A 24,451-nucleotide genomic window follows, 5' to 3' on the forward strand; every position below is an offset into this window, starting at 1 on the left:
CAGAGAGAACTGAGTTGAAGTTACCATCTCCAGCTGAAGATGTTTTGTCAGATGAATTCCAATTCATGGTGTTAAATTTTCATTGAGTTATTGAAATTTTCCTTAAAATTTTCGGTTTTCATAGCCCTCAAAACCGAAAAGGTAGTCAATTTACATCTTACAAAATTTGCACAAACAATCTGCAATTTATTGAAATCTTGAGACCAAAGGAAAATTTTGTCAAAATTGACAAGAACAAGATGTCCTTGAGATTGAAATTTGAGATTCTAAACTCAAATTGTGTTTTTTCTTTTCTTAACAATTTTTTTAAAATTGAAAATAAAGATTACTATAGACCCATAATAGTCCACCCTTTCCTCAGACCGCATACACACGAGCTTTGTGCACTGAGTTGTTGTTATTTATTTTTTTTTTTTAAATGTTTTGAAGCATTAATAACTTAGATATTAGCAACAACATTTTATTTGATGTTTTATCAGCATTAGTTTTATTTGCATAATAACTAATTTGACAAATGGATGGAGAATCTGTGTTGTTGTTCATAGGTTCGAATCTCATGCCTACTTATCGAGAGGTGGATGGGTATTAATAAAAGCCCCTTGTAAAGGAAATGCCTCAAGCAATATGCTGTGAGGAGATATGTATTTATAGACATAATATCAATTACAAATATGGAACAACTATGCAAAGGAAGTAAATATCTATGGAGAATTACTAAGATCTTGGTCATAATCAGAGGAATCAGATTTGCAATGCCCCGAAATTTCTACCATATATATTTTTTTCCTTTTCATATTCCTCTAATACCATAACTTAAATAAAACATGCAGCGGAAACATATACATAACCCCGAATATAATACCAGAGTTCTAGAACCATCATATCATACATATATACATGTCTTCCCAAAAGCCAGGTAATATTACAACCCAAGGTACTACTAAGCAAATCCATATATATATACTTAATAGTGTCTCACCAGCACTATCTTCCAACCCAACTACTAATCCTGTTCGGAGCTCTCTAAGCTCGTTTCTTTGGATTTCCTGAAATGTTAAAATATTAAGGAGTGAGACACCTCCCAATAAGATGGAATAAATTATTGTCAGTGTGTGACAACATGAGTTTAAATGAATCAAAACACGTTTATTTAATAAATAATATAGCTGAATAATCCTGAAATATGTACCCATATATATACACATTTGCAACCATATATTTTTCTCAAAAATACGTACGCGCTTAGTACGTTTTCTTGGGTTTGAAACCCAACATGACTGTAAACGTAGTTCCATAATGTTTGTAATGAGGAACCAACCTGAATGGACATCCATATATCATCATCATGTAATCACCCCACATGACTGAGTTGTGTGGCTCGAAAGCGGGACTTAGTCATGGTTGGCCTATCAGGCTAAGTCAAAACATACCTCGTCTGTAGTACGATTGGCCTATTGCAACCTGATCCGGACCCAGGGGCGGTCAACATTTCTCCGCAAGCCCAATCGACTTCCAATACCAACACTCTTATCAAGTAGTGTGGTTGCACTGACTCATTTCCTAGCAACGGTACCGTATTCTCAAATATATCACTAGTCCATCAGGGTTCTCATTTCCACAATTTCCATAGTAATCTCAACATTAAAAATATCTTGTTTGTATATATTGCATTTCTCAGTATCAAGAATATCATGTTTGTATACATCACATTTCTCCTAAGCCAGTATAAATCATATTCTTTTATTTCATAGTGTCTGTCAGTATAAATTACATCTCATCATAAAATATTTCCATATGTTAAATATACGGTAACAAAACCAATACTCATGCCACACAAATTTTAAATAATATTTCATAAATTAGTAATTGCTCATGAAAATATATGATATTCCAAAACCAGTATTTTCAAATACCGAATACGTTAGCAAATCCTTCACAACATTATCATTTTCTCATGCTTTAAATTAATCAACCAATTCCCAAAATGTTTGACATAATTTATTCCACTTACCTGATTACTGAAAATATACCCGCGAGGAACCTAACACGATGCGTGTGGCGTTCGCACAAAACCTTATATTCATAAATCCTAGTTTAGTCAATTCAACCCCAGAACAATAACCATATTCACATTTCCTAGGCCTACACACTCCCAATAATTTATTAAACTTTAAAAATAATTAAATGATATAATTTCATTATCCTTACCCTAGCCTTAGAGTGGTGCTTAGGAAGCCCAAACTTAAAATCCACTCCGGTTAAATTGATGAAGATCGATCCTAGAACCCCATGGTGGTGTTCGTTTTTCAATCCGACTTACCGACGGTGAGAAATCGAAGAGAGAGAGAGAGAGAGAGAGAGAGAGAGAGAGAGATGGCTGCACAACACACAGGAGGGGAGGGGATCTCTGTCTTCAGTAAAGTAAATTTCATTTATATATATATATATATAATATTATAATATAATATAATATAATATTATATTATTTAATTAATAATTAATTAATTAATTAATTAAAAAATTTTTGGAATCACTACATTCTCCTATCTTTATAAAAATTTCATCTTCGAAATTTGCTAACCGTTACTTATTACAATCTTCGTTGGGAATTACTGAATTATTTACCCGACTCTAGGAAGAGTTGGTGGCCACCCACATAGCAGCCCCGTCCCAATTTGATTGATAACCCTCACTTATGGCGGAAGAATACCGTGGTTACATATACGAGTCTTGGGAGACTACAAATAGTCAAATTAAAACTCCTCCAAAACTTCTCAAAACTTAACCAAAACAGAAACATAATAACTACACAACTAACTATATAAACTACAATAACCGAAAATTTTACCTGAACCATCATACTTATATGATTAATATTGTGCCCCATCAAACAAGTGTGGGTATCTCTAGCACATTTTATCCTCTAGCTCCCATGAAACCTCCTTAACTGCATGGTTACGTCAGAGTACTTTTACTAACGAGATCTTTTTAGTGCGCAGTTCCTGTTCCTTCCAATCTAGAATCTGCACTGACACTTCTTCGTATGATAGGGTATCTCTAAGCTTCAGTGCCTCATAATTGAGTACATGTGAAGGATTTAGGACGCATTTCCTCAACATTGATACATGGAATACGTCATGGATCTTAGATAGCACCGGAGATAATGCTAACCTATAGGCAACTGGACCCACTCTTTCCAAGATCTCAAATGGTCCAATATACCTAGGGCCCAACTTACCTTTTTTCCCAAACCTCATAACTCCTTTCATTGGTGCAACTTTCAAGAATATATAATCTTCCATACCAAACTCTAGCTCTCGTCAGTGAGTGTTTGCATAACTTTTCTATTGACTTTGAACTGTTTTGATTTGGTCTTGGATGAGTCTGATCTTCTCTGAAGTCTACTGAATCATCTCTGACCCCAAAACCTGCTTTTAACCAATTTCATCCCAATATAACGGTGATCGGCCCCTCCTACCATACAATGCTTCATATGGTGCTGTAGACACCTTATTTTTACCCGAACCAAATATAATAAAGGGGTTACTATAAAAAGGCTCACAGGGAACACACACACACACACACACACACACACACACACACACATTGGGCGGAGGCCTAAAAAAAAAAAAAACCCTAATCTTTTCCCTCATCTCTCCCTATCTGCCTCCCTCTCATCTCAACTCCCCTACCTCCCCGAGCTTCCTCTCCCACCTCTCTCTCCCAATCTCTTCTTCCCCTCTCTTTCGCACACACAACAACTCACAACAGCCCCTTGCTCCGTTCATGACTCCGACGACCCTCCCACGAGCAGCACCAACCTCTTCTTCACGCCCCTGACGCCTAGCAGCAGCGGTAGCAGTTCTGGCATCCCTGCTCCACTTTGCCCATCTCCGGCTAGCCAAAAATTGCGTAGCACCAACCTCTGGAAGTCCCAGCTTCTCCGGGCACTCTCTCCATTCTCTCACTCTCCACTCAATATCCACCACCGTTGGGGGAAGCCACCAAAAAAACTCTCACACCATAATCTTCTTCCCTCTCCCCTCATGCACACAAAGTCGACGCACCCAAGCCTCACCATCACCGTTTCTTTGAATCTCCGCAACCCCAGCACGCCATCTTCATTGTCGTCTCCGTCGCCGTCGCCCCACTCCACTCGCCGTCATCATCGCCCTGCGACACCTCTAGCAGCCTCCGTCTTCACAGTAGCAGCAGCCACTTCTGGCAGCCAACACCCCTAGCAGTTCTTCTTGCTCTAGCCATCATCCTTGCTGCCACAAAATTTTCCACAGGATCATCGAGAGATTTTATAGTGGAGTGGAATGAAGAGAGAGATAGTTGAATTCGTGTTACAGTGTTTGATGTGCCAATAGATAAAGACTGAGCACTAGAGGCCGGTAGTACAATTACAGCCACTCCACATCTTTGAGTGGAAGTGGGATCACATATCCATGGATTTTGTCATTGGGTTACCGCCAGCACTGCATGGTCAGAATGCTATCTGGGTGATTGTTGACCGATTGACAAAAACATCTCACTTTCTACCTATTAAAGTTAGCTGCCCTTTGTACAGACTGGTAGAGATCTACATTCAGGAGATAGTTCGACCCCATAGAGTGCCAGTATCCATAATTTTAGACCGTAACCCACGTTTTACATCACGATTTTGGAGGAGCTTGCAGAAGGCTTTGGGGTCTCAGTTATCATTCAACACGACATATCATCCTCAGACTGATGGGTAAATAGAGAGAACGATCCAGATATTGGAGGATATGCTGCGAGCATACGTTGAATTTTGGGGGTAGTTGGACCTAGTATATGCCGCTAGTCGAGTTTGCCTACAATAACAGCTATCAGGCCAGCATCGACATGACATCTTACGAGACGTTGTATGGTAGGAGGTGTCATTCACCTTTGTACTAGGATGAAATGGGCGAGAGGCGAGTTCTGGGACCAGAATTGGTGCAACAGGCATACGATAAAATCCAACTATTAAAGATAGAATCAGTGCAGCCCAGAGTTGGTAAAAAAGTTACATTGATACGCGCTGTCGGGAATTGAAGTTTGATGTTGAAGGTCAAGTATTTTTAAAAATAGCACCATTGAAGGGAGCTGTAAGATTTGGGAAGAAGGATAAGTTGAGCTCTAGGTTCATTAGCCCATTCGAGATATTAAAGAGAGTGGGTCCAGTAGCCTATAAGCTAGCTTTACCACCAACATTGTCCAGAATACACGACGTATTTCATGTCTCTATGTTAAGGAAATATATCCCAGACCCTTCCCATGTGATCAGTTATGCAGAGATAGAGCTTAGAGATTTACTGGCATATGAGGAGACACCAGTGCAGATGTTAAACAGAAATGAACAGTTAATGCACACCAAGAAAATTCAGTTAGTGAAAGTCCAGTGGAGGAATTATGCCATAGAGGAAGTTTCGTGGGAACTTGAGGAAAAGATCAGACAAAAATACCCACACCTGTTTAGTGGGATACAATAATAGTTAGTATTGTTCAGATAGTTGCTGTTTTATTTTATTCAGTATAGAGTGATGAATGTATAATTATATTTTAGATTATAGGATAAGATAGTGTTTTGATTTTGGGAGAATTTTCTTTTATGAGTATTTTTTTAATCTCCCAGGACTGCTTATGTAACCACAGTATACCTCCGCTATAAGTGAGGGTAATTAATAAAATAAGTAACCCATTTTCCTTAAAGGATGACGTTCAATAGGAATAACAAATTTCGAGGACGAAATTTTATATGGAGGAGAGAATGTAGTAACTCAAATAATTATAAAAATTAAATAATAAGGAAATGAGAGGAAAATAATTTTCAAATGGGACCTTAGCAGAGTCTCGTCGACGAACAGCCTTCTTAGACATGTCAACGAGGACATGTGTCTCGTTGACGAAATTATACGAAGAGCGGCGATTTCAGGGCTTGAAGTTCGTCGATGAAAGTTATGAATTCGTTGACGAACTCCCTTCTTGGCCTCGTAGACGAGGTGACATGGCTCGTCAACGAAGCCACGTGGTTAGCCATCTATAAAAGCACAAAAATCAGATTTTTGATAGAAAAATCAGCTTCTCTCCTTTTCTCTCTCTTTCTAGATTTCAGTTTCTCTCACTTCTCTCTAGATTTCCAGCTCCGTTTCTCCCCGGTTCGACGATCAAAAGCTACCATGGTGATCCTAGGAAGATTCTTTACAACCTAACTGGAGTAGAATGTTGATTTGAGAAATTTGGGTACCATCCCAATTTCAGGGTAAGTAGATTATTTTAGTATTTTCAGTATTACCAGGTTTATCTGAACCTAGATTTTGTGTTGTATGAGAATATACTAGTGTTTTGTGGAGTAAAATTAGGGTGTTATTATTTCAGGGTTAGGGTGTTTTTAAGACCCTGTAGGCATGAGTTGAGGATCTCAACGGTTATTTTTCCAGGAACCCAAGTATATTATAGTTTAGGAAATTACGAAAAGGCAAATTTAGGAAATGTGAGTATGATGATTTTCTAGAAAATTCAGTGTTTAACTGGGGAATTTGTATATATGAAATTATAGGATTTTGAGATTGGTACGCCAAGGGCGTGAGAGTTGAATTGGAGGCAAGCCTCCCAGTCAAATAGGTAAGGGAAATATGCTATGTTAGGAATTTAAGAATGTTTATCAGTAAATTATATGTTTTCTAAATTATTATAAAGTACGCAAATTATTTGTATATTAGAAGATACAGTTTTCAGAATATGGAATCTTTATTTATTTAGTTGTGTGACATAAGACATAATCAGATCAGTATAGAAATCCTATAATTTTCATATTACTATGATTTACAGTATTTATGTAAGAAATATGTTTATTAGATTTTACAAAATTATGAACTACAGTGTATATATAGTCAGATATATTTTACAGATAGATATTATTGGGAGTCTCAGCCCGGAGTATATAGTCTAGAAGGGGGGGGGGGTGAATAGACTCTTTTTGCGGAATACGTATTTTTATACAAAATAAAAACTCTTGGCAAGAAATCATATCACAATATAAATATAAATCATGCACAAGATATAAAATAAAGAGTGTAAGGGAGCGAAAGAACAACATCGGTATTTTTAGGTGATTCGGCACCAAGCTTACGTCCACGCCTTAGCACCAAGCCAAGGATTCCACAATCCACTAAAGATACTCCTTCACCGGCGGAGAAGCCTTACAACTCGAGAACAAATCCTTATACTTGGGAACAAACCCCTACCGCGCTCACCAAGAGCCTTCGCTTCGGTTCACAAAGAACCTTACAACAATGGTTCACAAAGAACCTTACAAGAGATTGGATATACAATTTAATGTTCCTTAAATGAGCCAATATGAAACACAACCAAATTCTCACTCTATTCTCTCAAGGAATGAATCTTACAAGATAAGTGAGCAAGAGAGGATTGAGCGCTTGTGAAGAATAACTAAAATGCAAAGTGCAAAGTGCTTAAGTTTTGGATAAAATGATATTTTTCACAAATATGATCAACAATGCTCAAAACCATATTAATACAAGTCTAAAAGCTTGTATTTATAGCCCAAGAACCTTAGGAGCCGTTAACTAGCTGTTGGGGGGAAGAAAAAATATTTTATTTGGCAAACAAACTGTTTTCCGCCCGTTGGAGCGCTTCTGCCCGTTGAATTCGTCGACGAGGTCCCTGAATAAAAAAAAGTCACCAAAATGAAAGTTGTGGTATTTTGTCTTAACTTTCCAGGGACACCAAGATCGTCCCATTTGGACTTTTTTAGAAAAAGTTATGCCCAAAATACCGTAAAGTGTTCAGGATTCAAGACTGCACTACGGCAGTGACGATTACTTTGTTTTTCCTTGTCAAAAAGTATTTTAATGACTCAAAACATTTTTGGACAAAATTATATGAAATATATTAAGTCTAATGAAGATTAAAATTTGTCCAAATGAGTTTACTTTTGAATATAAGATATTTTAATTAATAAAACACGTTTGAAAACCCATTTTGATATCTTATATGCTTAGTATGTCCTTTTGTAAAAATACTTGACTTTTTTTGAACCTTTAGGACATTAAACTTGTTTTAATACAATCGGGACTAAATATAAAAATGTTCTTAAAACTAAGATGTTAAAAACTTGTCCTTTTGAAAACATATTTGAGTTTTAGGATTCATTTGACAAACTCTTATTTTAACTTAGAAAGCCATGAAAGGTGAGTTTGTGTTTATGTCTTTAGTGCAATCCTATAAACTCATGTGTCCTAGTATGCTTATGCAATGACTCAACTCTTACTCTGAAAATCATGCAAGACACATACTGCAAGAGTTATAATACGCACTCACTCACACAACCCTTATTACAATTAATTTATACGCAATAAAAACTCCGAGATGTGCTTTGGTGCTTCTGAGTCAGTGTCCTTCCGATCTTTTCTATTTGATGTCTACTAGGTCCGATCTTTGCTTCTGATTTGGTACCTCTGTGTATCTGACACTATGTACCTATACTAGATAAGATCTGCAAAGATGGAAAATACTAGAAACAACAATTAGGTTAATATCATCAAAACATATAAGCCAAGATAATGTAACTGACAGGGCTAACAAATATTATACAGAAAAATATATTTTACAGACAGATATTTTATAGCATTTACAGATTACCATGATTCCGAAAATTTGAAAGCCATAACACTATGATATTACAGTTTATACAGTTCAGATATTATATATCAGTTATCATAACTATTACAGTTTAAATATTAAAGTATTTTCATAACAGTTTTTGGTGTTATGGTTATTTTGAAATTATGATGAAACAGTAAGATGTATATATAGAAAATAGTATTATAAAGTATCAGACCCTGATGAATCAGTTCAGATATTAGAAAAGCACGGTACCATTGCTATTACAGATCAGAGTGCAACCACACATCTGAGATAGTGTGGAGGATTCCGTCAACCATGCTTGGAGAGATTGCAGGCTCCCTAGGAGACTGGGTTGAGGTGACCGGTTTGACGAGGTAGATACCAGTATCGTGCCTTGGAGGGATTGCAGATTGCCAGACTGAGGAATGGTAGAGTTATAGTTGACTTATCTTAGTAGGCCAACCACAGTTAAGTCCCGCCTACGACTACATTATCCTGTCATGAGGGGTTAAATCATGACGTACAGTTTTTTAGGGAAAATATCACAATTATGTATATGTATACAAATTTACAGAATATCGGTAGATATATTATGATACTAGAAAAGTAGAAAACTCAGATATTACAGTTATAGGTTAAACTATGATAGATGCAAGTTGTACTATATAATTTTTTTCCAACTTTTACAGTTTCAGATAATTATCAATATAATATTTATGGAACTCAGTCGCCACACACTATTAATAGCATATTTCCTTTTATTGAGCATTGTCTCATCCTAGTAATTTAACATTTTTCAGGTAATCCAGCTAGATGACTAGATTAGGCTCGCCGATAGAGGGACTGTTGCACTGCCCTGGTTGTGAGGTAAGTGTTTTTAGGGAGATGTGTTTTTGGGTAGTTTTCAAGGTTTTTGGTGGATTTTTACTAGGAGATGTGTTTTTTATATGTATATTTTTGGGAATTATTGAATTCTAATATTGTAAATATGGATGTACAGTATTATGTTTTCTGCTGTGTAGCTGTGAAAAATGAATAGGATTTCCTCAGTGCTCATTTGGGGTTTGAGATGTTACAGTAGATAATCCAAGTGTATCAGAGTAAATTAAGTTTCAATATTTAATAAAGTAAAAAAGAAAAATGGTATAGATTTTCGGGTCGTTACACCCTATGCTAGTGCTGTAGGGAGTTTAATGTATGTCATGGTGTGTACGAAATCAGATTTGGCTTATGCGGTGAGCGTGATAAGTAAGTTTCTCTCTAATCCAAGAAGACAGCATTGGGAAGTTGTCAAATAGATACTCCGATACTTATGGGGTACATCGGCATATGACATCTTATTCGACAAGTAACAGGGTTGTCCTTCAATTATGGGATTTGTAAATGCTGTGACGCCCTGATTTTCATATAATTTTTTTTCAATAAATAATAAATATTAATCAATAATACCCAAACATTGGTCACGTTAGAATCTCTGATACCGTATCAGCATAACCCGACCCAAAACGGGTACCAGGTAATCAGTCAAACTTATATAAACAACACTTACCTTGTCTATCAGGATGTAGGCTCCCCTCTATTTCGGAACTTTATTTTCCTGATCTGTCATGGTTCCCTGAAATATTTAGATATTTGGGTGAGACACATCTTAATAAGACAGAATAAATTATTTACAGTGTGTGGCAGTAAGAGTTTCGTTATATCATAATATTCTTATTTTAGTGATAATACCATCTAAGAAAAATATACCATTTATACTCATAATCATATAGATATAAAACACAAGCTTTTATAAGTTTTAATTCCATTTTCTAACTCATTCACATGCAACTCATATTTATCAGCAAAAGTTCCCGATGATAAGGGATATTACACGCCCCATACATGTAGCTCCAATATGCTCTGAAATCGTTTGTAACCTTACCCGATTAATTCGGGTACGACTACAACTGATACTTATCAGGGCACTCACCTTACTCAGTAAACCCTCAAACGGAGAGTTTTACTTTGCCTTTTCTATTTATGTTATTAAACTCACACTCTTTCTTTTCTCATTTCCATTTCATCATTTAGCACATGAGTGTCCTCAATAACCAATACATGCACATTTGTAACTCATGGCTGTCCTGAGGATATTCTCCACGCCATGCTTCCCCACATGGTCAAGGTTGTGCAACCCAAATGCTGGATCTAAACCGCGGTTGGCCTACTCGATTAAATCAAAATAAACAATCCATATACTCGTTTGTAGTACGAATGACCTGCTTATCCCTAGTTCGAACTCCAGGGGGCAAAACTACCCTTGTCACTGGCTCATTCGACTATCACACCACACTCTCAACGAGACCGTGTGGTTGCTCTTATCATCCGCTAGCATCGGTACCGTGCTTTTTGTCACAATCCATATATCATGGTTCACATTTACACATTCACATTTCAGTATTCCCATTTCCACATTCACATTTCACTATTCACAATTCAGTATTCACATTGCATTATTTGCATTGCAATATTCACATTCTAACATTCACATTTTCATATTCTCATTTCAATATTCACATTGCAGTATTCACATTACAATATTCACATTTCAATATTCACAATAGGTTCTCATTTCACGTATTTCAAAATTTCTCAGTATAAAACATATCGTAATTTTATCCTGCCACATATATCATAGAAATCATTTCTATATATATATATATATATATATATATATATATATATATATATATATATATATATCATGTTCCACTAATTTTTCCAGTAAGCATACCCATGTTACATATTTCATCATTTCTCAGAAAATACCCTTCGATATATCACTTTTCATTGTTTCTCAATAAAACAATTCTCTTATCATTACAGTTCAGTATATAAACATCACTGGGTTTCTCTTACATTCTTTTCTGCACAAAACATTTCAATATTTGTTTGTCTTATATTCTCATAATTCACCATGCAGTTCACACAACCCAGTTTCAAACATGTTCTCTGTATAACTCATATGCCACACAGTTTCGTCTGTTATTCATATCATAATATATACAGTTAAAATATCATATCACCATTTTCATATATTTATTCAACCCATAATTTCTAAAATATTGCTATAATTTATTCCCTTTACCTGACTTACTGAGAGGTCCACTAACACCCTATATCCTATGCTCCACGACGTTCGAAGTTCAAAACCCTGAAATTCACATTTCTCCAAATTAATCAACTTAATTCCTAGAACAATTCTCATTTAAGATTTCCTAGGTTCCGAATACTTCAAATAACCCATAAAACTCTAAAATACCTCACTTACTCTGATTTTGGGATGGTGCCCAAGAACTTTAAACTAACAATTTGTTCCAGTTAAGTTGCAGAGAATCTTCCCACGAACCTCGTGGTGGCTCCTGATCATTAATCCGAACTATAACGAAGCCAAAATTGAAGAGAGAGAGAGAGAGAGAGAGTGTGTGTGTGTGTGAAAATCGTAGGGTAGAGAGAGAGAACGAGAGGACATAGAAATTTTTGCTGGAAAATGACGAAAAACCTATTTATAGGCCAGGCTTCATCGACGAGTTAAAGTGATTCGTCGACGAGCCCACGAAGGCTCTTCGACAATGAGGAGGCTGGTTAGTCGACGAACCTGAATTCCCTGATTCTCAATATCTTCTGGTCAATGAGACATATGAACTTCGTCGACAAGACCTAGAGGGACATTCGTTGACGAAGACCATTGGTTCGTCGACGAACCCTTGCTGATCCCCCCTTTCCTTTTCATTCTCTTTCATTTATTTTCTTTTATTACTTTCATTAATTAAATTTTTTGGGTCTCTACAAATGCTGATTATGCTGAAGATATGGATGACAGAAGGTTTACAACGGGATATGTATTTACCCTTGTAGGAGGACCAGTATGTTGGAGATCCATGATATAGTCTCTGGTAGCATTATCCACGATTGACGCAAAATATATGACAGTTATTGAAGTTGCAAAGGAAGCCTTATGGCTTACCGGTTTAGTAAGAGAGTTAGGATTTCAGCAAGATGGAGTGGTGCTGCATCGTGATAGTTAGAGTGTTATTTACTTGGCGAAGACTCAGATATATCATGCTATAACCAAGCACATGGATATGAGGTTTCATAGGGTTTGAGAATTGATTGCTTCGGGTGAGCTTATGTTGGAGAAAGTTCACACGTATAAAAATGTAGCGGATATTCTAACGAAATCAGTTACTTCTGAGAAGTTCAAGCATTGCTTGGACTTACTTCATGTCTCCAATTAATAGAAGGGAGACAAACCTAATCGGCCAATTCAAGTTCAAGGTGGAGCAGTTAGATATGTTTTTCGAGATTCTCCTAAGGGGCGTATAATTGCCAAGGTGGAGATTGTTGTTTATGGTGTGACTTTTATACTTTGAATTTCATAAATAAAGGAAGAAAAGCATAAAGGGACAACACAGTGGGGACTCGTCGACGAGTGCCCGGTGCTCATCAACGAGTGCCTTGTGCTCGTTGACGAGTAAATCCCGAGAGCAAAAAAATCTCAAAGTTTTGGAGATACCGCGAGTAGAAAATGAGTTCGTTGACGAATGCCCTATTCTCGTTGGCGAGTGTCCTTCTCTGAATCGTCGACAAATCCTTGTACTCGTCGATGAGTGCGCCTGAGTTGTGAGCAGTTTTTTGAATTTTAAATTTGAACATTGGGGTGGTTAGGTAATTGGAGGGAAACCTCTCAGAGACTATTATATATGTCATTCTAGGCATGTATTGAGAGTGAGTAATCATTTTGAGAAGTGTATTGTGTACGTTGAGATTTCCTTAGTGAAATTTTTGTGTCATTGCTTCCGTGGATGTAGGCTTTGCCGAACCACGTAAATTTTGTTGTTGTTCTCGTTGTTTATCATTTTCTGGTTGTGTTTCATTTACTTGTTGTATTTATTCTGCTGTGCTTCGTATTTATCCCATCCATATCACAACAAAGCATAATAAACCCCTTAGTTCACCTGACTATGTAGAATTCACTTTCATTCCCTTTCACCCCAAACTTCTACAAGATTCTCTTTGTAGCCCACAAACTAACTTTCACCACGAGAAATATTCCAACCCCAAACACTAAGCTCCTGACTTCATCAAACTCTTTTACTGCAGTAAAAAATATAGCTCAACAGCATGTACAGAAATAAATACACAACAAATAACACTCATGATAGGGAGCAAAATAATTTTTTATACACCACACAATAAACGTGGGCAAGGAGACTAGAACCATGATATCCTGGTAATAAGCTCTTGTACCATGTTAGATTACCACTTTACCTAAAAACTTAAAGCTATTATGTTGTAGGCAAACAATATATATCAAGCTTCAACAATTTTGAATGAGAACTTTGTATAGGACGCTAACGAAGTCCACAAGGTAATTAATATCCCAACCATGGGCATTCCTTGCTGAGGGAATGCAACTGGAAATACCATCTTTTGAATGGAAGTGATTTCTAACTAGAGCATCTTCGTCACAAACCAAGCTGAACATAGAAGAAGACACTATGGGATGACACCAAATGTCATGCCATTAAAAGAAACACAAATGTTGAATTTAATTACGAAGAAAAAAATATTCCCAACTTCTTTGGATGAACCTCTAAACTCCATCACTGTAGGATCCTCTTAACTTCTTTGGAGGCTCAATTGTTATGGTTGGCTATAGTGAAAGTAGAGAGGGGCTTTGGTCCCAAGCCTCCACTTTGAAAAGGTTGGCTAACCACCTCCAGTTGACAAGATGCTATTTGAAATCCAATTTTTTTGGCAACGTGGGGTATGGATGTATGGTAAACTAGGCGATTTGAGAGGGTGCTATTGCCTCTTGGTAAGTCATTCTCATAAAAAATTGGTGCATAGCGAGCTTCTGCAGCCATAATGTAATGATGTCGACGGCTTCTAAGCCAGTTATGGTACCATAACCGCCATCATGGACTACTACACGTTACTATAGACCATTTAATGCCATTACATTGTCAGGTCGTGAATGCCTAAACGTTACTTTTTCTCACGAGATTTTCCATTTCAAGCTTGCAAACACCCCCTTGTTTCCTTGCCTTGGAGTAGGTATCCACAACTTTATATGCAGTAAGGGCTGCATCCACAATCTATCTACTTGCCATGAAGGTTTGTTGGCGCTGGCCAATTTTTGAATTACTTTCTTGAGTCTTCTGGTGAGGTCCTTGCGTAAGATTTTTATAGATACCACCAAGGGAAATCCTTGCTTTCTTAGGAGTTAGGGCAACAAATGTTGAATTAATGCTCCCAACTAATCTGGCTATTCTATGAAAATCAGCAAAAATCCTGACAATCCGTTGCTTGAGGAGGTCCTAGTTTTCTCAATAGAAAACCAAAGTGAAACCATTGGGGCCTGGCACTTTGTTCCCATGCAGCCCATGAGGGCTTTGAAGAATTTCCTCAGAGACCAAAAAATAGCAAGAAGAAGATGAGAGAGAGAGAGAACCCCATGCAACTTCTGACTTTATCGTATTGTTGATCTGAAACCACCTGGTCAGTGCTTCTTGTATGCACCCAGAAGTCGCCCACTGCACTCCCCATCAATGAAGTTTCACCCAAGGACCAGTAGCTGTCAATGCGCCAACAGAAATTCTCAACTTTGAGTGTTGCCAGTTGCCACCCCTCTCCAAATGAAACAAAATTTCCAATTTGATTTGTTAGATCCAGAAGAAGCCACCTCACTGCAAAAATATTAGAGTCGTTAGACCATAATGTATCAATTTGAGTTGAATTTCCAGGTTATTTCATCATTTTCTTCGTTACAAAAACATATACCATTCAGAATGGTTGGGGTTCTTTCCCCAAGGAATGGATTACTGTTTAGCCTGGCGGATGCCACTTAGGAGGTGGCAGCAGATACCATGCATTAATGGTTAAAGAATTGTGCAAACCAAATGTAGGGAAAACAATGGGGTGGGGGGTGGGGGGGTGGGGGTAGCAAGAGCGACAGAGAGTTTTGATCATCCATGGCAATATTCTCATTGAACCCAGCTCAAGAAGAAGGATCATATTTCCACTTACCATATACTAAGAAAAGAAAGAGCTTTAAACCTAGTATAACTCCCAAAAAAGAAATGTTCGGCAAAATCTTCACATTCAGTAGTTAGTACCTTGAGGATGAAAAGAGCTCCTAGATTAATATTTGATATTTACATAGTGTGAGCATTCCAAAGAGCAACTCGATGCAAACTATTTCAGTATCATTTCTGTTTCATTGGTCCACTGGGAGGCCTACTAGCCTGTGCTGCATAACCCTCTTTTCATTTTGTTGGTATGGGTGGTTTGGGAGCCCATCCTCCATTATGTTGTCCGCCACATCCAATTTAGGCCTGTGCTGCATAACCCTCTTTTCCCTTCCTGCATCGCAGCATCCACTGTGTAATCAGCATATAGCAAGAAGTGGCACAAAGTTCTACTGTGCTACTATATACTGCTTTGAAAATATCAATTTACCTCTGAAAGGTCTTGCAACAACCTCATGTTTTCCTTACAAATAAGCTGTTAGATGAAACCGTGATGTAGTGGTTGAGATTGCCAATTTGGAACTTTAGGTACAGATATAGTACAGTATCTAAAAGAAATTCCCAATGATGTATTCAGAAAAAAGTTCTCAACAGCTTCAGGTACAAATATAGCATGGTATCAGAAAGAGCAGATCATCACAAATACATAACTGCCCTTGTAGAATTTCATAAGCAAAACCATCGTAAACATTTTTTAATAGATATGGTACAACCTTTGGAATTATGAGTTTGCAAGGCTAGAGCCTAGAGATAAATACCAGATAAAAATGTTTCTTATGTATCTTCATATATTGCAAAAACAAGTCACCAATAAACAGTGCGATGTCCAATTCAATAGTGATGGAGAACAATGTCCCCTGGTAAACGTGCATATGGTATATGGCAACCCTAATTATCATACCATGAAGCATAAGAATTCACCTGGTTGTCCATACAGCTAGAACACAGCCTTTATATTTTCCTGAATTACAGCCCCTAAGGCCACCTTAACAACCAGTTAATGATCTGTGACACAAATACTTCCACGTATCATTATTGAAAACTAGACATTTTTCCTGCATTGCTTGAAGCAACTGTTGGATTAGCTCTGGTCTCGGAGAAGAGGAAAGTGATGCCAAAAGTTCAGTAGATATTGCTTCCAACATTGACGGTGAGGTATTTCCAACCCATTTTATGTGTTCAATAGCGATGGGGATCTCTCTAGCATCCGCTAAACACTTGAGCAAAATCACATGAGAATCTGAATCTCCTATATCACATGGGAGCCCACGGAGCAGCTTAGAAGCATCTAGGAAATGACCTGCATTGAGCATGTAGACTTTAAATGTTTAGAACTTCAGATTGCTTCTAATAATTTGAGAAGCATATGAAAGGGCATAAAATCAGTAGGAAGCAGCCAAAACCCCCAATTCCAGAAAAGCTAAGGGAGAAAAACTGGCAAACCTAGCAAAACTATGTTACGTAGTCAAATTTGTATGTACCTTCCCTGCAGACGTGAAGAATGAATGTACTCAATATGGTTCGTGCAAGCATTACATCTTGTTCAATAGACTTATTGTAGACTTCAATAGCAGCTTCAAATTTTCTTTCTTGGCAAAGACCCTCAAGGAGAGATGTGTAAGTTGTACCATCCGGTACTATCCCTTTCTCCAACATGTGGTGAAAGAGCTGCCAAGCCTCTTCGACTTGTCCTACCTCTGATAACTTCCGAATAAGGATGTTGTAAGTCTTCAAATCTCCACTGCACCCACTTGCGAACATCTCATCCCACAGCCTTTTTGCAGGCCGCAATAGATCCTCTCTACAACATGCTTCCATCAGAGAATTGTAAGATGAGACATCCGGACCAAATCCTTTCTTCTTCATCTCTTGAAGAACACCATAAGCTTCTTTCACTCTCCCAGATTTGCACAAGAAAGAAACCATAACATTGTAGCTCTCCAAGTCCGCGAAATAGTCTTTGGAAGATAAAATTCGAAAAACATCCAGCAATTCATCTGTTTTATCATGCTTGCAAAGGTTCCTACTCAAATTGATCACAGTAAGAAGAGTTGGTAATTTCTCTTTTCCAATCATGAAGTTGAAAAAAATCATTGCAAAACTAGGATCAATGGCCGACACGGATCCCACCAAAGCATTGAGAACATCATCCTCAATTGGGAAATTACCACTCACAATCACTTCGCCCAATTCTCTTGCTTCACACACCCGTTTCTCTGAAATCAACTCAAAGATAAACTCTCGATAATCATTTGCCCTTGGAGCCACCCCCATCTTTCTCTTCTTCTTTAAAGTTTTCTCCACATCACTTATGCTCCCTGTCAATCGAAAAGCTTCCGCAACAACTCTATATGCCATAAAATCAGGCTTGAAACCCCTAGTTCTCAGCTCATCCAATGCCCAGAAAGCCTCTGGCAACCTCGAAGCCTGACAAAGACCGTGAACGATCAAAATCGCAACAATTGAGCCATTGATCCCACATTCCCATTTCCTAACCTCATCCACCAAACTCAAAGTCTTACTCAACTCAGCGGTTTTACAGAAATTCCACACATAAACACCAAACCCAAGAGTGCTCAAACCCACACCTCTCACGGTAATTTCGTCGAACACCTTTTGGGCGCAATCAAGATACCCACCAGCAGCAAGAGCGGCTAACAAAGAACTACACGTACCCGTCCCAATATCTTTGCCAAGTGAGCTAACTTCACTAAAAACCAAAAAAGCGTTGTGGGTTCTCTTACCCACAATCAAAGACGCAATTACAGAGCGATATACCGAAGCTTCGAGAACGAGTTTCTGGGATTTGGTGCGCTTGAGGAGGGTGTCGAGGGCATTGAATTGGCGAGAGAGGGAGAGAGACTTGAGGACGGATTGGTAGGTGAGAGAAGTGTGGGCGAAGCCAGGCTGCTGAGAAGCCCAGTTGAAGAAGCCCAGAGCGAGGGAGGGGTGGTGGAGGAGGAAGGGATCGATGACTCTGGCAGCGAGCGGCGGCGTGAGCGAGTCCCGACAGCCGAGTCGGTGGAGGGTCTGCTCCAGAGAAGGGGTCCATGTCCGGGTCGGCGCTGAGGGGGCTGAAGCAGAGATGAGAGCTCGGCCGATTCGACTCGCGAACTCACTTGCGCTAGCTTTCATGGCATTGCCGCTTTGGTTTTTCTTTTGAAAAACAATGTATTATGTATCTTTTTTATTATTATTAATTAAAAATGTAAACCAAAGCGGGAGTGTCTCTCACGAAGTCAGATGTTCAAATCCTCCCGAATTCGTTTCTGCCATTGGATTCCTAAAATTTACCTTCCTTTAAAGTTGTGGGGTCGGCTTCAAGGGGTACAGGATTAGTCACGTGGATCGTAAAACGGGCACGTGGAAACCCGATGCGTAATCCAAAAAATATATATATATATATATATAACAAAATTTTTATTATTATCATTATTATTATTATTATTTTTTATTATTAGTATTATTATTTTCATTATTTTTAAATATTATTATTACTTTATTATTATTATTTTACTATTATTATTATTATTATTATTATTGTTAGTGTCATTATTATATTTACTATAAATATTATTATTATTATCATTATCATTACTTCTATTATTATTATTATTATTATTATTATTATTATTATTATTATTATGTTAGGGTTTTAAAAAGCTTATAAGAAGGCTAAGGGGGCACAAGTCCTGGAGAACAGCCGGGGCAGAACAAAAAAGAAAAAAAGAAGAAGAGAAAACCTAGTTCTCTTCTCTCCTTTTCTCTCACGCGCACCCAGTCCCGACGACCTCGCTCTCTTCCCTGCTCCCTCCTCTCTCAGTCTCCCTTTCCTTCCCCCTGCTTTCTCCCTCAGTCCTCCACTCTGAACCAACTCCACCTGAGACAACCAGCTGGCAACACCGAACACTCCCAGCCAAGACGTCCATGGCCAGCCACCGACCAACCCACTGCAACTCTCGGCCGACCTCAGCAACAACATAGCAGCGTCGTCTCCAACAACCTCCACGAAAGCCAAACTCCAGCGTCATCATCTCTCATTCTCACAGATCCGACCACCGTTCTGGTATCATCGGCCCTGCTGCCTCGCACACAGCTACTGCTATGCCGGCATCCTACTCCGATCATCAACCTCTTCCAGCCGCGTTCGCCAACGCCCCTCTGTCGTGAGTTCCCTGGTAAACTCCTCTCCATATGCACCCCCCCCCAACACACACACACAGAGCTTGCATAGGTGTATGGATAATATATATTGTTGTAGCCAAAAATTGAACGACCTTCACGATCCCTGATCACGACCACCTGAAAAGAGATAAATAAGCAAGGCTTGGAGGACTCGGGGTGTACTCCGGGGGATCGCTCCGATGCCTAAGTCAGGGATTGACTTGAGAGGTTTTTTATGCAACAGTAAAGTAGAGTTTAGAATGAGATACCTTAGCCTTTTCTCTGAATTCCCATTTATAGTAATGGAGTTTGACCTAAGGGTGATGTGCCATTTATTAGCGAATTATGGCGCAAGCGTGAATCGCTCAAGTTGTTATAACTTTGGCGTAGATTGCTCTAGTCATCATGGAGCTGGCGTCAATTGCTCTTCCTGAGCATTTGACTTAGGTGGTAATTGCCCTCATCAATGTTGGGCTCTAGTCTCCTTTGGATTTATGGTAAGTGATATATTTGGGGTATATCAGTTGTCCCTCCTTCAGTTTCAAATTTTTGAAGCTGACTTCCAATGTTCGAAAGTTGTATTTTTTTGTCAAGCAGCTCTTCTTGAGGCATTTTGGGCTGCTTGTGGCTTCATGAGTCGGGCTCTTTTTTTATGTCGTTTCTGCCCTAATGAGTTGTGCTCATATTTTGGGTCGTTTCTGGGCCTCACGAGCGTTGCTCATCAGTTGGGCCGATTCTTCTTTGCCTAATGAGTTGTGCTCATTTTTTGGGCAGTCTTCTGGCCTCACGAGCGTTGCTGGTCAGTTGGGCCGATTCTTCTTTGCCTAATGAGATATGCTCATTTTTTGGGCAGTCTTCTGGCCTCACAAGCGTTGCTCGTCAGTTGGGCCGATTCTTCCTTGCCTAATGAGTCGTGCTCATTTTTTGGGCAGTCTTCTGGCCTCACGAGTGTTGCTCGTCAGTTGGGCCGATTCTTCCTTGCCTAATGAGTCGTGCTCATTTTTTGAGCAGTCTTCTGGCCTCATGAGCGTTGTTCATTAGTTGGGCTGATTTTTCTTTGCCTAATGAGCTATGCTCATTTTTTGGGCAGTCTTCTAGCCTCACGAGCATTGCTCGTCAGTTGGGCCGATTCTTTTTTGCCTAATGAGATGTGCTCATTTTTTGGGCAGTCTTCTAGCCTCACGAGCGTTGCTCGTCAGTTGGGCTGATTCTTCCTTGCCTAATGAGTCGTGCTCATTTTTTGGGCAGTCTTCTGGCCTTACGAGCGTTGCTCATCAGTTGGGCCGATTTTTCTTTGTGCTGTGCTCATTTTTTGGGCAGTCATCTGGTCTCACGAGCGTTGCTCGTCAGTTGGGCCGATTCTTCCTTACCTAATGAGCTGTGCTCATTTTTTGGGTTATATCTTCAGTAACATTTTGATAATTTATGATGCTGGGATGGTTGTTCAATTCGACAGGTTCTTGCAGTTTTGATTTCATTGGGATTAAATATGTGAGTTCTGGTATTTTCAATATTAGTTAGGATTCTTAATCGGTTCGGGATGGATTTGTTTCAAAGGGTTTGGATGTGTATGCACTAAGTGTTCGATCATTTATGGCAAAGGGAACTGCAAGTAAGCGTGCAATGTTATAGATTTCGCAGACTATTTTTGTGTTGCCTGTGTCATATGTGGGGTCTATAAACTCAGATTATTCGATTGTATCCCAGTTGATTCGTGAGTCCTATGTTGGATGGGGTTGTGAGTGCAGTGGTAGATTGAAGTTTGAGATTGAGATCTGCGAGATGTCTATCATTGACGACAGTGATTTTGTTACTGTTTGTTTTGATTATGGTGTGGATTGTTCAGCTGATTGGGCTCCAGGTGCTCGACAGAATGTCACTAAGGAGCTTGATTTTTCTGTTTGAGGTTTTGTCGATTATAGTTGCTACAATTGTGCAATTTCAATGTGCGTTGTAATTTCAACTCAAATTCCCAATAGCAATTTCAAATTCACTATTCAGAGCACTATTCAAAGCACATAAATGTGCAAAAGTCATTATTGCCAAACCCATGGTGCATTCGGCCAACCCATTGGAATTTCTAAGTTTGGCTTTGTTTATTTGACTTGCAGTGCAGCTATCATGACCCCACTATGCATTTGGTGCATAGGTCATTGTTCAAATAATTAAATAACTTGAACATCCTATTAATTATTATTAGCCATTAAGATGGAGCTTTTCAAGGGTTGAAACTATGACATCTATTTGTTTTTTTTTTTAGAATTATTATTGTATGATGGAGAAAAAATCATACCTTGAGAATAAGCACGTTGGCTACATAAATCTTGTGCATAGAAACATCAATTGTAGTCGGATTCATATTAGATCCGGAATTTCCCAATATCGCAAGTTGGGTCCCGGTTATTCATCCGTCAATTTTATTACTTGGCTTTTTCAATGCGAGTAAAGCATCATTGACGTGCTTGAACGTAATAAACCCGTACCCTTTACTTTTCCTGGTGACCTTGCCAAGGATCGCGATGGCTTCTTCGAGGTCACCATAGGTGGAGAAGAGATTGTGGAGGTTCTTGATGGTAGTGTCCCATCCAATTCCGCGAATGAAGAGTTTGCACTGGGTAGGGTCCCAATTGGCGATGGATCGAACGGCATTGACTACGTCTAGGTGTCAAACAGTGGTATTTCGGACGATCTTAATTGAGCCAATGCATCGACCTTCAATTATCTGATGTAGTCATGATCAAGGATTGAAAGAGAAAACCTCTCAAGAAGTTCCCACAAACGGCGCCAACTATTGCAGCCAAAAATTGAACGACCTTCACGATCCCTGATCACGACCACCTGAAAAGAGATAAATAAGGAAGGCTTCGAGACACGGGGTGTACTCCGGGGGATCGCTCTGATGCCTAAGTCAGGGATTGACTTGAGAGGTTTTTTATGCAACAGTAAAGTAGAGTTTAGAATGAGATACCTTAGCCTCTTCTCTGAATCCCCATTTATAGTGATGGAGTTTGACCCAAGGGTGATGTGCCATTTATTAGCGAATTATGGCGCAAACGTGAATCGCTCCGGTTGTTATAACGTTGGCGTAGATTGCTCTAGTCATCATGGAGGTGGCGTCAATTGCTCTGCCTGAGCAGTTGACTTAGGTGGTAATTGCCCTCATCAATGCTGGGCTTTAGTCTCCTTTGGATTTATGGTAAGTGATATATTTGGGGTATATCATATATGTGTATATATATATATATATATATATATATATATATATGTATGTATACATATTTATTCATCTTTATTTTATTTGAGTTTCAAAATTTTAAATTTTTTTTTCACTAGATGTGTTTTGCAATGGTTGAGTTTATATATATATATATATATATGTATGTATGTATGTATCTAAGTTTAATTTTTTTCTATTGCAGGATTTTTTTTTTCTCTCTTCTTTTGTAATAATGTATATTCAAGTATCATGTATACACCTAACCTCAATTTTTTTTTTATTGCAGGATTTTATTTCTTTTTATAATAATATTTATTCAATATTATATATATATAACGTCAATTCATTGCCAGAGTTTTCTTTTTCTTTTTTTAGAATAATATTTATTTAGGTGCTATATATATATAAATATATACGTATCTGACATCAATTTGTTTTTTTTATTGCAGGTTTTTTTTTTCTTCTTTCAGTAATAATATTTATTTAGGTTTTTATTTTTAGGATACTTACTATGCATGTTGAATAATAAATATATATTAGGATACAATATTTAACAGTAGATGTTGAGTAAGTATTATTCATACTCATGGTTATATTTATTTAGGGTATTTGTTATTACGACATATGTTTAATGTCTAATGTTTAACGTTTATATGTAACGTCTTACTTAACTTATCACATAATAAACATAAATAATAATAACATCAACCCGAACCCGTGGGTAGCGGGGATAGCCTGACATAAAACAGCGGAAACCTAAGCGGTAGTAAAAATAATTTATATCCATAAAACCATGAATTACATAATATCAGAGTCTACTACATTCCCAAAATACAATATTTGAATATAATCTCCAAAACATCAAAATAACCCTAGGATCATACAAAAAAATCCCTTGATCCTAGATCAACGCTTATCCTTCTAGTAGGGAAGCTCAACAAGCTCAACGGCAGCCACGACTCGCCAGTCTCTCAAGGTCTCCTGAAAAATTTATTAGGTTCAGGGGTGAGACACTTTTCAGTAAGGGAAAATAAACTAAATACAGTTGTGTGACAACATGAACATTTAAGGCAATTATACATATACAGTACATTTCATATTTCTATAAACGTTCATAATATCGTACTGAATAATCATATACTTTCATATTTGCTAATAAATCATATCGTACATAAAACATCTATTATAACTGATAATACTGAAAACATACCCAGGATGAATAGTTAGCTGATGTCATGTATTACCTCCCATGACGGGTTGTGCAACCCAAAGGCGGGACCCGACAATGGCTGGCCTACCACTGCCGAGTCAAAAATGTCTGTAAGTACGATGGGCCTGC

The 24,451-nt window shown here is 38.2% G+C and overlaps 1 protein-coding gene across 5 annotated transcripts; it reads right to left on the reverse strand.

Annotated features, from left to right (window-relative positions):
- Positions 1-8,298: 8,298 nt before the first annotated feature.
- LOC131168655 (pentatricopeptide repeat-containing protein At5g14080) lies at positions 8,299-18,893 on the reverse strand. 5 transcript variants are annotated; one of them, XR_009140375.1, is made up of 7 exons: positions 17,213-18,875; positions 16,653-17,031; positions 16,162-16,279; positions 15,819-16,065; positions 15,155-15,389; positions 10,205-10,270; positions 8,299-9,150 (listed from the first exon to the last, which is right to left on the reverse strand). XR_009140375.1 is itself a non-coding variant. In XM_058128262.1 (2 exons), exons 1-2 carry the CDS (start codon positions 18,864-18,866, stop codon positions 16,718-16,720), a joined length of 1,968 nt encoding a protein of 655 aa, XP_057984245.1. In that variant the 5' UTR covers positions 18,867-18,875; the 3' UTR covers positions 14,129-16,717. The 5 variants fall into 5 exon arrangements, 1 of the variants encoding a protein (XP_057984245.1); XR_009140374.1 differs by lacking the exons at positions 8,299-9,150; positions 10,205-10,270 and having other exon boundaries at positions 14,129-15,389; XR_009140377.1 differs by lacking the exons at positions 8,299-9,150; positions 10,205-10,270; positions 16,162-16,279 and having other exon boundaries at positions 14,129-15,389; positions 17,213-18,893.
- Between the last annotated feature and the right edge of the window lie 5,558 nt (positions 18,894-24,451).

Source organism: Malania oleifera, chromosome 11, assembly GCF_029873635.1.
Source record: "Malania oleifera isolate guangnan ecotype guangnan chromosome 11, ASM2987363v1, whole genome shotgun sequence".
Classification (NCBI taxonomy): domain Eukaryota; kingdom Viridiplantae; phylum Streptophyta; class Magnoliopsida; order Santalales; family Ximeniaceae; genus Malania; species Malania oleifera.